Below are 13,753 nucleotides of genomic sequence, written 5' to 3' on the forward strand. Positions count from 1 at the left end.
AGGGTTTGCGTTTCCCCCCCCCCCCCCCCCCCCCCCCCCCCCCCCCCCCCCCCCCCCCCTTCTAAAGATTATGTATAACTTCTGGAAACTTTTTTAATGGTCATTTAAAACTTTAAAGCTGGATAGACTTCTTTTTGAAAGACCAGCTAAATTTGAGTGCATACATTATTTGTCTGGGATGAGCGGCGCGGTCCTATTAAGTAAAACGTGAAATAACATCAAATTAAATTCAACTTCAACTCTCCTCCCTTTGCCTAAAGAGAGAGATCAATGCAAAAAGCAGTAACCATATAGATAAGTGTCTGCTGCCGAAGGGGTTGAGGTTGCTTCCCATTCCTTGTGAACATATATATATATATATATGTATAAGGAATTAACCCTTCCTTGAAGCATCCATCCGGAAGAATCAGAATAGTGTTTTTAAAGCTCGGATGGCCTAAATACACATTTAGATCGGCTCTATTTATTTAATTTATTCATTTTCGGAACCGTTCATTTTCCACCGAAACGGCCCCATCGCTTTCAGTTCCGGCTGGTTCTGCTGCTTTCGGTTCTTAAACATGTTCATTGTCAGGTAAGGTCGAGCTGAGGAAGATCTGAGGCTGGAGTTTGCCCTACACGGGACCCATCACCACCACCACCACCCCACCACCACCGCCACTCTCGCCCCCCCCCGCCGCGGACCGTACCCTAAAAGGGACGCGACTTCTGCAAGGGGGAAAAAGTCCTTTCCCTCCCCTTCACCTGCACGGAGCGAGTGACTGTCCGTGCGAGTCCTTCTTTGGGGTTAACTCCTCCTGGTGCTCGGCTTTTTCAGGATTAAGATGTTTGAAATGTCGCCTTCAAAGTACAAACCCAAAGTAAGGTGGTGCTGCCAGCCCAACCGAGGGAAAACGTGCCGTGGTCTTTCGGGGTCTGAATGCTCATGGCTTTTGCTAGGACGTGTTTGTTTGTTTGTTTTGAGTGGAGCACCGTAAGTGAAATAAGTACCTGATAGTGAAAAGACCATCTCAAACTATCTGTAGCAGCGACTACGTATCAATTTAGTAAGCTTCGCCCGTAATTTCTTTGCAAATGCTGCTTTGCCCTTCCGAAGAGGACAAAAAGCGGCCGGTAGATGCTGAGGCAGAAAGATCTTTCAGGGGCTTTAACGCAGGAATTAGTCTGAAGGATAACAATTTTTCGCGTGTTTCTGGACAGTGGTTGAAGAGAGCTGGCGTGCGGAATTTAACACGTCAGGTTGAAGGGGAAAAAAATCTCTGCGGAGCTGAGTAAGTTAATGATGTATGAGCCCGATGGTGCTGTGTAATGAAAATACAGCCGTAAGTCCTAGCTCCTAAACCAAAAAGAAACCGAAAATAATAGCGGAAGCATTGGGTTTATTTGAAGTTGCATGAAGGCAGACACGCTCGGGCTGCTGCTCCGCTGTGTGCGGAGCGTGGAAAGGCAGTAGGTGCAGGCAGGGGTGCGGGCAGGGGGTGCAGGCAGGAGGTGCCTGCCCGCAGAAAAAGCCGGTGCCCGGACTGAACCGCCGTCTGCATCCTGCGAAGGGGAGCGCTTCAGCGTGCCTGCCCCTGGAAGCCCTGACTTCCAGCTCCTTCTGCTCCCAGACAGCTTGCCCCTACACCCCGGGCACTTTCTCCTAAAATCTTAAAAATCCCGGCAGCGATGATGCGCGGTGTTTGGAGAGAGAGGAGATGCCTATTTTAAAAGAAACCCTAATTTTTACACCGCGCCGCTTCTTTTTCGTTCTCCTTTGCTCCCGTTTAAAGAACTTGTTATTGTTTAAAGAGACCCCATTGAACTATTTCCTGCTCATTGTCACCTCTCTCCCCCTCGCCCTCTATCCAGGGATTCTCACGGAAAGGTAATAAACTGTTTCCCTCACACCACAGACCGCCGCAGCCCCGGAGAACGCAAACTATTAAAACGCCGGCGGGCGGGAGTGTTTCAAAAGAGCCCTCCTTTCCCTCGCCCCATCTCCTGCTTTTGCGCCAAACAACTTGAAAAGAAATTCAGCCCGTTGCAAAGTTTCACCCGTGAGGCTCAGGCTCCACTCTTGCCCGCAGAAACTCGCGGGGGTTTCTCCTTGTTACACAAAACGAAGCCTTGAGCTAGCGATCTGGTTTTTAGAAGTATGTTTTTATTTAGGTGGGATGGCTCGAAACCATCGCGGTGGAGCATCTCGGCTGCGAAGGCACTGCCTGTATCGGCGATGGGAGGCAAACTCTGCGCCTTTTCTCACGGGCGGGCTCCCGCGCTCGCTAAAAGTTGGGGAGACGGTGGCGGGGGGTGCCCTTACTGTGCCGGGTTTCTGATCAGCTGCTCTACAGGGCGGTTTCAGCTTTTTGGCTAAATTTTCCAGCAAGGGTTGTCGTTGCTAGCTGCAACCTTCACTTGAGCAGAAGCGCCACGACTTGTGACAAGGGAGTGTGGGAAGCGGCGGGGGGGCGGGGGGCTGCGGGCAGCCTGCGGCGGCCTGGGGAGGAGGACTTCCCATTTTTTTCCCTAAATATGAATCCGCGGCGGGGGTGTCTCCCGTCCAGGACCGGCTGCCTAAAAGCAGACCCGGGGGCTTGCTGTGGCGGGCGTCGGTGGCCCCGTTAAAGGACTGCTGCGGGGAGGCGGGAGGGTGCCGCACGCAGGTTATGAGGCTGTTGCCGAGATGGGCCATTTCCTCCGCGGCTGCCGGAGCCCCGGCCCCGGCGGCTTTGATAGAGGTGCAAACATTTGGGGGCAGATTTACATAAAATAGCCGCGTTTAATCCCGCGGGCTGCAATTAACATCACAGGCTTCCCCGGGCACCGTTGTGATATGGCCGCGGGCAGCCAATCGGAAAGGCCAGCCGGGCAGATCAAAGCGGCCGTCCGCCAATCAGCGGGGCCCCCCCGCCGGCATTGTGATGTCACCGGGGGGGTGTTTATGACGGGGTATAACAGCGGCCCCTTCCCCGCTCCCGCTCGCTGGGGCCGCGGAGGTCAAGTGGAGTCAGGCCCGGCCCGGCCCCGCTGCCGCCGCTCGGGGCTCTGCCGGGGCGCCTGCCGCGCCAGGCGGGCGCGGGGCCAGGATGAGCTCCCCCGGCACGGAGGGCGCGGGCAAGCCGCTGCAGTACCGCGTGGACCACCTGCTGAGCGCCGTGGAGAGCGAGCTGCAGGCGGGCAGCGAGAAGGGCGACCCCACGGAGCGGGAGCTGAGGGTCACGCTGGAGGACAACGACCTGTGGCTGCGCTTCAAGGAGCTCACCAACGAGATGATCGTCACCAAAAACGGCAGGTAGGGGTGCCGCGGGGCCCGCGCTCTCCCGCCGCCCCCGGCCCGCGCCCGCCTCCCGCGGGGGTGGGGGGCGAGGGGGTCCCCGCGGCGGGGGCGGCCGCCCGGCTGAGGCCGGGGGGGGGGGGGAGGCGGCCGGGGGCTGCCCCCCGCCGTGCCTCGCGCCTCCGTGTCGCCCCGCAGGAGGATGTTCCCGGTGCTGAAGGTGAGCGTGTCGGGGCTGGACCCCAACGCCATGTACTCCTTCCTGCTGGACTTCGTGGCGGCCGACGGGCACCGCTGGAAGTACGTGAACGGGGAGTGGGTGCCGGGCGGGAAGCCGGAGCCGCAGGCGCCCAGCTGCGTCTACATCCACCCCGACTCGCCCAACTTCGGCGCGCACTGGATGAAGGCGCCCGTCTCCTTCAGCAAAGTCAAACTCACCAACAAGCTCAACGGCGGCGGGCAGGTAAGCACCGGGACCGGGACCTGCACCGGCACCGCGCCGCCCTCGCCCCCGCTCACCGGGGCTGCACCGACCCGACCCGTCCTGTCCCGTCCGGTCCCGTCCCGTCCCTGCGGGGCGGCGGGGTCTTGCCGAGCCACCGCTCACGCCCTCCTTAATGCTCGTTTTTATATTGCTGTTACCAAACGTGCTGGGGTAGGGTGGGTTGCGCTTTTTCTTCCCCCCCCCCCCCCCCCCCCCCCCCCCCAAGAACTGCATTCTTTCGGTAGAGCTGGTCTTTTCGCCGAGGATGGGTGCCTCGATGTTTTGACTTTCTTTTTTAAAATGTCTTTCTGGTCTGAATATCTGATAATGCCAACGGTGTAGTAGATGCATCTTTCTGGCTATTTATCGCCAACGGGTTTGTGGCTATGCAAGCTGCCCTGTCAAGTAACAGGGATGAGGACAACTAGGCAAAAAGTTGGGGTGTCTGACTGCAGTGTTCCTTTCCTTTTCTTACAGCTTCGGTTTTAGGGTTTATTCGTACCTGTTGCCTCTTTCTCCTCTGCTGGAAAGATGGATCATTAGATGCTTTAAAACCTGAGTGCTTTCTGTGCCTGCCAGCATCTGCCACCACTCTGTCACTGTTTACCTGCTCTGTCCGTTTGCTCACAGATCATGTTGAACTCTCTGCACAAGTATGAGCCAAGGATTCATATAGTGCGAGTGGGTGGCCCACAGCGGATGATCACCAGCCATTCCTTCCCAGAGACCCAGTTTATAGCCGTGACGGCCTACCAGAACGAGGAGGTATGCACAGCAGGGAAGAAAGGATGCAAGTACCAGGAGGTTTCAAGTGGCAAAGTGCATGTCACAAAACAAAATAATGGATCTTGTTTCACATTTTTCAGTTCTTTTTGTGCTTTGTTCAACGCTAAATATAAAAAATGAAATTAATATATGTAAAAGCCCTATGAATGTGTAACAGCACAAAGTTTTGATCGCTGTTTGTCTCAATACGTACGGCAAATTCATTGCAGGAGAGTAATTCTTAAAATATTCTATGGGGCAAACAAGTATTGTAAGAAATACAGTTGTCATTTTCAGCTACACAGTGAAATAACTGGACGTGCCATTTTCAAAACTGGCCCTTCTCTTTTAGCCAAAATGCACGCCTGTGTTTAGTGAATCTGTAGATTACCAATCTTTTTGAGGTTTTTTTAATGCCCATTCTGCTCTGGCTTGAAATTTGAAGCTTTTTATAACGCTTTAGTGTACTACCTTTCTTAGCTGTTTCCTTAGCTGATCAATAAACCCAGGCAATTCAGTCTCTTAGAATTTGGCAGAGGGACTAATTCCTCGCCCTCTGCTAATACTTCAGACCTTAGGGGCTGTTTAATTGATATCCATAGGTTGGTATTATGGGCCTAATATTGTTTTTTCAAACATCTGTGATTTCACTAACTTCAACGGATAGTTCTAATTCAAATCCTAATATCTGTATGCTAATGAATGGTGATACTTGCAAATAAAGATATTTGTTATTGTTTTTAGATCACAGCTTTAAAAATTAAATACAATCCATTTGCAAAGGCATTTCTTGATGCAAAAGAAAGGTGAGAGCTCTTAATTCTAAAGTGTGGATTTTCTACATAGATTTGTAAAAGCACATTCTTACCTAATACAACATGGGTTTTTTTATAGAAGTGATCACAAAGACATGATGGAGGAAGTGGGAGACAACCAGCAGTCTGGGTATTCGCAGTGTACGTTTCCTTTCATTCTGCATCATGAACATAACTTTGATTTCTTCCATCTCATCTGTTAAGTTAAGCAAAACTTCAAGAGCGATGTTTGCTGGCTGCCTTGTTAGTTCATAGGGAGAAAAATATTACCAGTCCTTATGATTGTGGTTCATGCAGGTTTATGATTGTATAAACATTATGATATATGTGCATGTGGTTAAGACTTCTGCATTACGTTCAAAATCCTTTAAGAGATTCTTGCAGTTACCTGCATGTCCGAAAAGACAGCCGCCTTTGTATACAAGGACAGCAATATCCATATGGATATGGAGACAAAAGTTTATTTCAAAATACAGCAGAAAATTATTGAAATGGTACTTATGTTTGAAGTACTTTAAGATAATTAGGGGCATTTGCTTAAAAAGTTTTTTCAGATGAATAAAAAGCATTAGTGTTTTAATAATTTCTGTTTTAACAGATTATTGCCAAAAAATGTCTGCAGCCTACAAAGGGGGGAAGTTGAGTTGCAGTAGGAATTATTTTGTTTCAGTGAAAATACTTAATTTTTAAGAGTTCTTCTTAGCAGTCTGAGAAACCTCAGAGCTTAGCTATAGATTGAGACCCCCAAAGAGCAATTTAAAACTGAAGATTACACTATTACTGAGCACATACTACCTACATAAGGGAGGGTTTAACCATTTCAGTGTTTCGTTACTGTGACTGTAATTAAATGGTAATTTAAAAAATGTTAGCTTGACGTGGGGCTTTTTCTAAGCTGTTGTCTAATTTTCCTTCATAAGAACGTTTAAGAAAGTTGTAAAGATCTAGATTTTTCAGCCATGTTGAAACTCTGTTTCCTTTCCTGAGTGCGCATTTCCTCCCTGATCAATTGTTTATCTCGTTGCTGTGATTCTTTCCCTGCCTGGCTGCATTACGTACCAACCTTACAAACCCCTTGCTTCCCCACAGTAGGTAGCTGGCTTCTTCCTGGGACTGGGACTTTGTGCCCACCTGCCAATCCTCACCCCCAGTTCGGAGCCCCGCTGTCGCTCTCCCCTGCTCACAGCTGTGAAAGGTACTCATCGCTGAGGAACCACCGTCCTGCCCCCTACCCCAACCCCTACACCCACAGAAACAACTCGCCAAGTAAGTCTGACGTTGCAGCTCTGTAAAAAGATGGGAAACGAGCCGAGGGATGAGCGCTTTGAGCGGTGGGCATCTCGAGCGATGCCACAGAAATTGAGGTTGCTATCGAGCTCACTTTGCGCAGAGGGCTTGGGGCCAGCATTGCAAAGAAATGGGGACGATGAGTACGTGTCCGCAGTCTCTTTATGGTGGAAAAACGGAGGCTGTGTAGAACTGTCTCCTGCTAATTGATTAGATTATATTGTGCTGGCTTTGTCTTGTGCTCTTGAATTCTTGTAACCAGCGAGCTTAAACTTTACTTTGACTTTTTTTTTAAGTTTGAAAGTAAGAATTTTAATCATTAGTTACAGGTAATACAATGAAATGAAGAAATAGAGGTCTGGTTCTGTTAGTGTCACTTGTTATTAGCACGTAATAATTGAGGGCCTGATTCTGTCAGTTTTACTTGCCTGTTGCTGTAGTTGACATCAGTGCATTAAGGTTGTTCTCAATGAATGTGTCACAACTGGATACGCAGAAACAATATAGAGCTGAGTAAACTGCAGAGCTATTTAAAAGTTGTGCTCAGAAGTAGCCAAATAGCTTAAGGCTTAGTGCCTTAAGCCACAGGTACTTAGGGGAGAGGAGAGAAGGGAATTTTTAACAGTGACTTTTTTCTTTTTTTCTTTTTTTTAATTTCTTCTGGCAAAGGCCTGTTAACAATTTTTGCTCTTCAGCCTGTATGGATATTGAAGGTTTCCATTTAAAAAAAAAATTTAGTATTTTTGAATTGTGAAGTAATACACAGGCTTCTAGATGCAGGCTGACTAATCTTGTATGTGGCTTTGTAGTTCATTTTCAAGTGGAAAACTAGCTTTCTGTGGACTTTTCTTGCATCTTGGAAATCTTATGCAAGTTTTGTGACTTGAAACAGAATAAAAGAACAGAACACCTCTGGTGTTCCTTGTTCCCCGGTCCTCAGCAAAGAACCTCTTCTCCTTCCTTTAGCCAGCTGCCACAGCAACTTCTTTCTCGCTATGGATGGCTGTATAGGATTCTCTTTATAGCTTCCTAGTGCCTCTGCCGTGCTGGCCAGCTAGTTTTTGTCACAAGCCATGTAGTTTAAGCCACAGTTCAATCACTCCTGATGGTGTGGAAGGCAGACTTCATAGCCCGTGGCGGCATGCTCAGCTCAAAACTGAGATGTGTGATCCTGTGATAAGCTTGTTATCCAGGGCTGCTAGACTGTTACTGCCAATGTAGATGATGGAGATAAAGAAGGTGCCCTGGAAGAGTGGTTGGGATAGTGTAAGTAAGGAGCCCGCCTCTTCCCACTGACTGAATAAGGAAGCATGGGCTGAATTGGCAGGTGGCTTGAAGACAGCTTTTTGGCGATAGATCCTTCATAGAAGTAGGACTTTGCAGTTGTAAGTTGAACAAAACAACACATCAGCAGGGGCAATGCCAGTGAAAGTGTAAGCTTGACACACCTGGTAGCTGACTTCATTTTTCTGTGTGTGTGTCATTTTGTTTGGTTTTTTGCCAGGCAGTAATGGGGGAGGGTGGTTTAAAGCTATATCTTGCATTTGAATACAAGATCGTTACTTGGTCTGATTCTAGTGTGTTTAAGTGCTTGCTTGTTTTCTCAGCAGCCTATGCCGATAACTCCTCTGCCTGCCTTTCCATGCTGCAGTCCCATGACAACTGGTCTTCTCTAGGAGTTCCCCCACACACGACGATGCTGCCCATGAGTCACAGCACTGGCACAGCTACCAGCTCCAGGTAGGAGTCCATCCCTCAGCAGCCCTCAAATCAGTGTATTGATGCTTTCTAGAAAGAGAAGGCTGAAAAAGGAGATAAAGAGTTACCAGCAAATTAGAAATCCTTATGGCCACGCGTGAATTATTAGCTGTCTGGTGGGGACACTGAGAAGGACTACTCACAAGGAAAAGAGATTGAAGAAACAGATAAAAAATATTTTTATGTTTTGGAAGCGCAGATACTTGTGACAGCAATATTTGATAGATTAAGGATTGCAAATCAGTTAGAGAAACATCCATTGAATTTGAGGATGCTCTTTTAAGTTTCATCTCTTTTAAGCAAAATGATGTTTAAAAAGTTTATTTTTGATCTGTTTCATTTTAGCCAGTCACTGCTTTCCCAGCCATCTCCACAAACCCTTGTTCTGCTACAAACCAAGGGGCAGTGAACTGTTGTGTGGAGAAGGAGCAAGCAGTTGGGGCAGTAATTCTTTACTTAAGTGTTGCCACACAAGCCAGCATAGCATGGGATTATAAACGTGGTGAAAGCCTTTGCCATTTTGTGATTACATAAATGTATCTTTTCTCCTCTTTGTACTTATTATCTTAATTAAACTTTTGGATCCTTTAGCAGAGATTTGGCTTACGGTCAGTCCCTTGGAGCTAAACTTGAAAATTCAAAGAGATGCAGATAAGATGGTAAAATCTTTGCTATTAACCACAGAGGGCTGAGGTTTGGGCATCTTTCTCAGCAATTCAGACCTACCACTCCGTTTGTGGAAAGCATTTTTATTTGAACCATGCACATGGACACTTAGCTGTTAATCGGAGTATGTACTACTACCAGGTATACGATAACTGTATTACTGAACATAAGTTTTAGTCCTGAACATATGTTAATCGAGTCAACAGGTCCTCCTAGCACTTCTTTCTATGTCTGACACATAGTTGGAAAGTTGCAAAGTCCACTGAGTTTCAGTTGCTGCACTGAGTTGTCCAGTAGATAAAACCAGTAGAACTGGAACTGTGGGACCTCAAGGAAGGCATTTCTGCCACCCCTTTTGTCTAAAACCCTATCTGTAAATTACGAATATTTATCTTTCTTGTTAAACTGCTTAGGATCGATAGGTAGAAAGTGCTGTGTAGTATTATACAGCAGGACTGAACTTTTTCTCATAGTGTGTCTCTTGAATCACCTTGTATCTCTTAATTCATGTATGTGTTTATACATAAGTGTGTGTGTATACATACTCAGAGGAGAGAGTGCGGAGGCTGTAGTGTCCTGACAAGGCTTTTTTTCCTTTCAAGCAGCCCTTTCTGTAGTGGGCAATCTGCAGCCATCAATCTGGCTCTTCCCCTTCTAACATGAGATGGTGAACAAGGAGGGCTGAATTGCTCGCTGGAGGCACCCATCCCTCCCTGACTACAGAGGCACCCATGGCGGATTAGGGCTCCGACAGTCTCATGGCAATGGGTTCAAACCTGCCTGGGTCCAACAGCTGCTGTGTCCAGCCACCTCTGCCATGTGCCTTTCCCCTGAGGCAAGGGTATGGCATGGCTCACGGATCAGCTCTCAAACCTCTGCATTTGTCAGCCATTCCTCAGCTTGGCTTATATTCTGCAAGTATACCTAGTGCTGGAACCTGCTGTTGGAAAACAGCGAGTTTAGATTTATTGGTGGGGTGCCATGAACATGAATCCTGCCTGGGGGTCCTTCCTACCTTGCAGAGGCTGGGAACTTCCTAAAGAAATTCACTGTCTCCAGCAAATGGATCCAGCTTGGGAGCTGTGTTGTGACCCGAGCAACTGCCAGCAGGCACTAGGGTCACTAATAACTTGTTTTATTTATCACTTTCCTTCTTTCAGTCAGTATCCTAACTTATGGTCTGTGAGTAACAGCACCATCACACCGGTGTCTCAGTCGAGCGGGATGTCCAACGGCCTGAGCTCCCAGTTTTTACGCGGCTCTCCAGCGCACTACACTGCCCTTCCGCACCCGGTCACTGCCGCCTCCTCCGCCTCCCCCCTGTACGACGGCGGGGCACCCACGGACCTGCCCGACAGCCAGTACGATGCCTCCGCACATGCCAGGCTAGCATCCACGTGGACGCCCGTCACTCCCCCTTCCATGTAAACCCAGACCTTTTCCTGTAAGACAGACTTTTTAGCTACTGAATTACTTTAAATGCTTAATCCTCAAGGAAGAGAGAAAGGAGACATGAAGTAAATTACAGTCAAAGCATCTGCACTGCTTTGCATAGAGCATCTACATTATACCTCTTATATTGAACAGTGCATCATTGACTTCCTGTAGAGTTTACAAACCTGGTGAGCGTGCAATTCTGAGAGCAGATTCACTGCTTTTAATCTTTTTTCTTTTTTGTTTTCATTTTAAGTTTGATAGACCTAAGTTTTAAGATTTTTACTTAGATTCCAAATTTCTCAGTGTTCTGATATATTTGGACCTGAAGTTTGGCATCATTCTTGAGTAAGTTACTCCTAACTGGTTTTCAGTTAATTTTTTTAATGGCAAACTTAGCTATAGTCATGAGAAGACTTTTATTAACTGTCTAGTTAGAAGCATTCTGAAATATGCACAAATGTAGCTGCGGAGTGAAGTTTTTGGAAAATCATGTGCACTAACACGTATTTGCCTCACAAATACGTTGTGTTCTTAACTGTATGCTTATTTCCTTGCTGCTGAATTAACGTCGAGACAATCTGCAAGAACTATATTCTTCTTAATAAATGCAGCGTTAATGTTTGGTCTAAATTGTTTTACCCAAAAGACTCCTTTTAGAGGTAAGTTTTGCTGTTTGATCATATAGATTTCACATACCTTAGCTAAACATTTCATTTTAAACAGCCAGTATCTAATAAGGAGCCCTATCCAAAACCTTTTTGAGCCATTGAAAAAATGTCACTGTTTGGGTTTGGTTTTTTTTTTTTTAATGGTCTCTGGCTCAGGCCTTAATGGAGAAAATTCAACACCTGGAGAATCATTCTAATTTATTTTATTTCAATATTGTACTCTGTTGATCTATATTTATTATTTGGTAAGTTACAACTTTATTTTCTACATGTTAAGATATGTAAATAATCCCTCAACCTACGGTGTACTCTTTTAAGACAATCAAACGTGGGATATGTCACCCAACGGCACATTGAACAGCATGGATGTAAGTAGTTAACTTATTATAAGAGGGAAAGCTCTAGTTACCAATAATTTGGGGTAAAAGTGCAGATATACTAAGCTTTAAAATACACTGACTGCTTGACTTGCTGGAAAGATCAGGTCTTGATAAAATACTTCCTTCAGGACTGATATTAAGTAATATGACCTAAATTTCTAATGCAGGCTAACCCAAAACATTGGCTCAAAGTGTGCCCTTGGACATGTCTCTTTGTCCCACTGACTCTAGCAAGTACATATCCTGAGGAACATGAATTGTTTTGCATAAGCCATAATAAATAACTTTTATAATGAAGTGCCTAACATAGCAAAGCAAAATTCTATATCAGGGAATTCCTTAAATAACTCATGTGCTACAGTGGCAGCTTTAAGACGAAAAAGCAAATATTTGCCACCATTTTGGTCTCTTTGGCACCCTATGGGCAGGTCCTTGCACCTAGAAAGACTTTGGCAGGGCTTTCTCCCTGCAGAAGGATTTGCATGCAACTGCAGGCTGCGGTCTCCTGGAGATACTCCAGCAGGAGACAGCACCAGAAGCAGATGGCTGCACGACCGCATTCTCTGTCAATATGTAAATATTGATCTAAGTGCTCCTATTTTATTGTGAAGGTAAATTGTGTAAATGATGTAAGTGCATTATTATTTAGACTATTTTGTAGAAATTAGCAACATATTTCGTTGTGATGTTTTTTTACTTGTATTTTGGAAGTATAATTTAAATTGAAAAAAAGAGTAAAGATTCTTAAAGAAACTCAATGCTTAATTTTCAGTTTGTGGGGGGTGGTGGGAAAGGTGAAACAAATGCACATCAGACATATTGAACCTACAGTATGTTGACCTTCCGTGGAGCAGTTTCACAAATGGTTCCTGCTTCACAGCTGCTTCCGGCCGTGGGTGAAGGGTCAGAGAGTTCTTCATAACCAAATTAATGATTATTTAGTCATGAAGAACTTAAAAAGATCTCTTGAGATGCTACATTCTCCTCATCCACTTCTTCTCCCCCCCCCTTTTTTTTTTTCCGCCCTTTTGTTTCTCACTCCTTTTGGTAGATCCTTGACTGACTGGTGGTCAGAGGTGGTAGCTGCAACTGGTGTTGGGTGAAAGCCCTTTTCCCACAGTGACCAATTTGTAGGGTAAATGCTGGAGCTGGATGCAAGCCTGGCAGCTGCTGTGTTCTACCTTGATAACCAGATTTTCAGGCATGTTTCTGAATGATGCTGCCCCAGTAATAAATGCCTAACTGCTGCCTGGTATACTCAGCTACTGAAGGAGTCTCTGTTGTAGGCTGATCTAGCACTACAGTGACTGTGCATGTAGCTGAGTGCGCAAATGTCACTTCCGAGAGCTGAAACAGTCAGTGGGGGAGCCCAGCTCATGTCGTGGAGGGAGCCAGCTTTATCGTTTGCCCTGGAGCTATGCCCTCAAAGCAGACACGTCAGGGGAAGAGGATGATCAATCTGCCGTGCAGTGAAAGGGGAAGGGACTTGTAAAGTGTGAGAGAGGTGCTAGGTCCAGGGCTGCAAGATGTCCCTTTGCATGGCCCCTGGCAGGCAGCCCACTGTAGGGCTGTCTTTGCTCTGAGGAGGCTTGAGTGGAGGACAGCTCACAGCTGCTGCCCAGCACAGAGGTCAGCGGTTTCTCAGGTTCTTGCAGAGCTTGTACTGAAGAAATGATTGCCATGTCCATGTGGACAAAAATAGTTGGGGCTATTTATTAGACTATAAGATTTAGCTGGGGCTTGCTGAACTAACCTGCCTGCAGTTAGGGCCTTTGGGCTGTGAAGTGGACAAGCCTGGTCTCCATTTCCTGCCATAGCTTGATGCATGGCCTTGGAGGCCTCTGTGACACCATTTTGATGTGCACTTAAAGCTGGCAGGAACTTTCCGATGCCTGGAAGACTGTGTGATACTCACCTGGGAGCTGAACTCTGAGTCTGGAAAGAATTCAGTTCTTAGTGCAAGAGAACTGTTCTGCCTGGTGAGCAACCTTGGCAACATCACGTGGGTAACTTCTCTGCTAGTCAATACTTGCATACTTGTTTTAGGTCTTGAGCCAAAAGCAGATTACCATTAAAATGAATTAATTGCCATTAAAAGATTTCTGAGCCTGAAGAATAAGCACACACACACACAAGGCCTTCATAGATGAAGCATGGTACATCTCCAGGCAGCTCAATGCTGGTATCAGATGGATCTCACCTAATCGGCTTTTTTGGTGTGGGTTTTTTTTTCCCCT

The 13,753-nt window shown here is 46.7% G+C and overlaps 1 protein-coding gene across 3 annotated transcripts; it reads left to right on the forward strand.

The window, feature by feature from the left end:
• The first annotated feature begins 3,068 nt into the window (after positions 1–3,068).
• TBXT (T-box transcription factor T) lies at positions 3,069–12,220 on the forward strand. 3 transcript variants are annotated; one of them, XM_050894155.1, is made up of 8 exons: positions 3,069–3,274; positions 3,455–3,719; positions 4,371–4,505; positions 5,250–5,311; positions 5,400–5,461; positions 6,410–6,586; positions 8,218–8,347; positions 10,192–12,220. In XM_050894155.1, the coding sequence occupies exons 1-8, from the start codon at positions 3,069–3,071 to the stop codon at positions 10,457–10,459; spliced, it is 1,305 nt and encodes a 434-aa protein (XP_050750112.1). In that variant the 3' UTR covers positions 10,460–12,220. The 3 variants fall into 3 exon arrangements, with proteins under 3 accessions (XP_050750112.1, XP_050750113.1, XP_050750114.1); XM_050894156.1 differs by having other exon boundaries at positions 6,413–6,586; XM_050894157.1 differs by lacking the exon at positions 6,410–6,586.
• Positions 12,221–13,753: the final 1,533 nt, after the last annotated feature.

This window comes from Gymnogyps californianus, chromosome 3, assembly GCF_018139145.2.
Source record: "Gymnogyps californianus isolate 813 chromosome 3, ASM1813914v2, whole genome shotgun sequence".
NCBI lineage: Eukaryota > Metazoa > Chordata > Aves > Accipitriformes > Cathartidae > Gymnogyps > Gymnogyps californianus.

Excerpts from the sequence above, each read along its gene's own strand:
- TBXT (XM_050894155.1), top strand. The coding sequence starts at position 3,069 with ATGAGCTCCCCCGGCACGGAGGGCGCGGGCAAGCCGCTGCAGTACCGC. Across the intron at positions 4,506-5,249 it reads CGGCCTACCAGAACGAGGAG|ATCACAGCTTTAAAAATTAA; the intron begins GTATGCACAGCA and ends TATTGTTTTTAG. Across the intron at positions 8,348-10,191 it reads GGCACAGCTACCAGCTCCAG|TCAGTATCCTAACTTATGGT; the intron begins GTAGGAGTCCAT and ends TCCTTCTTTCAG.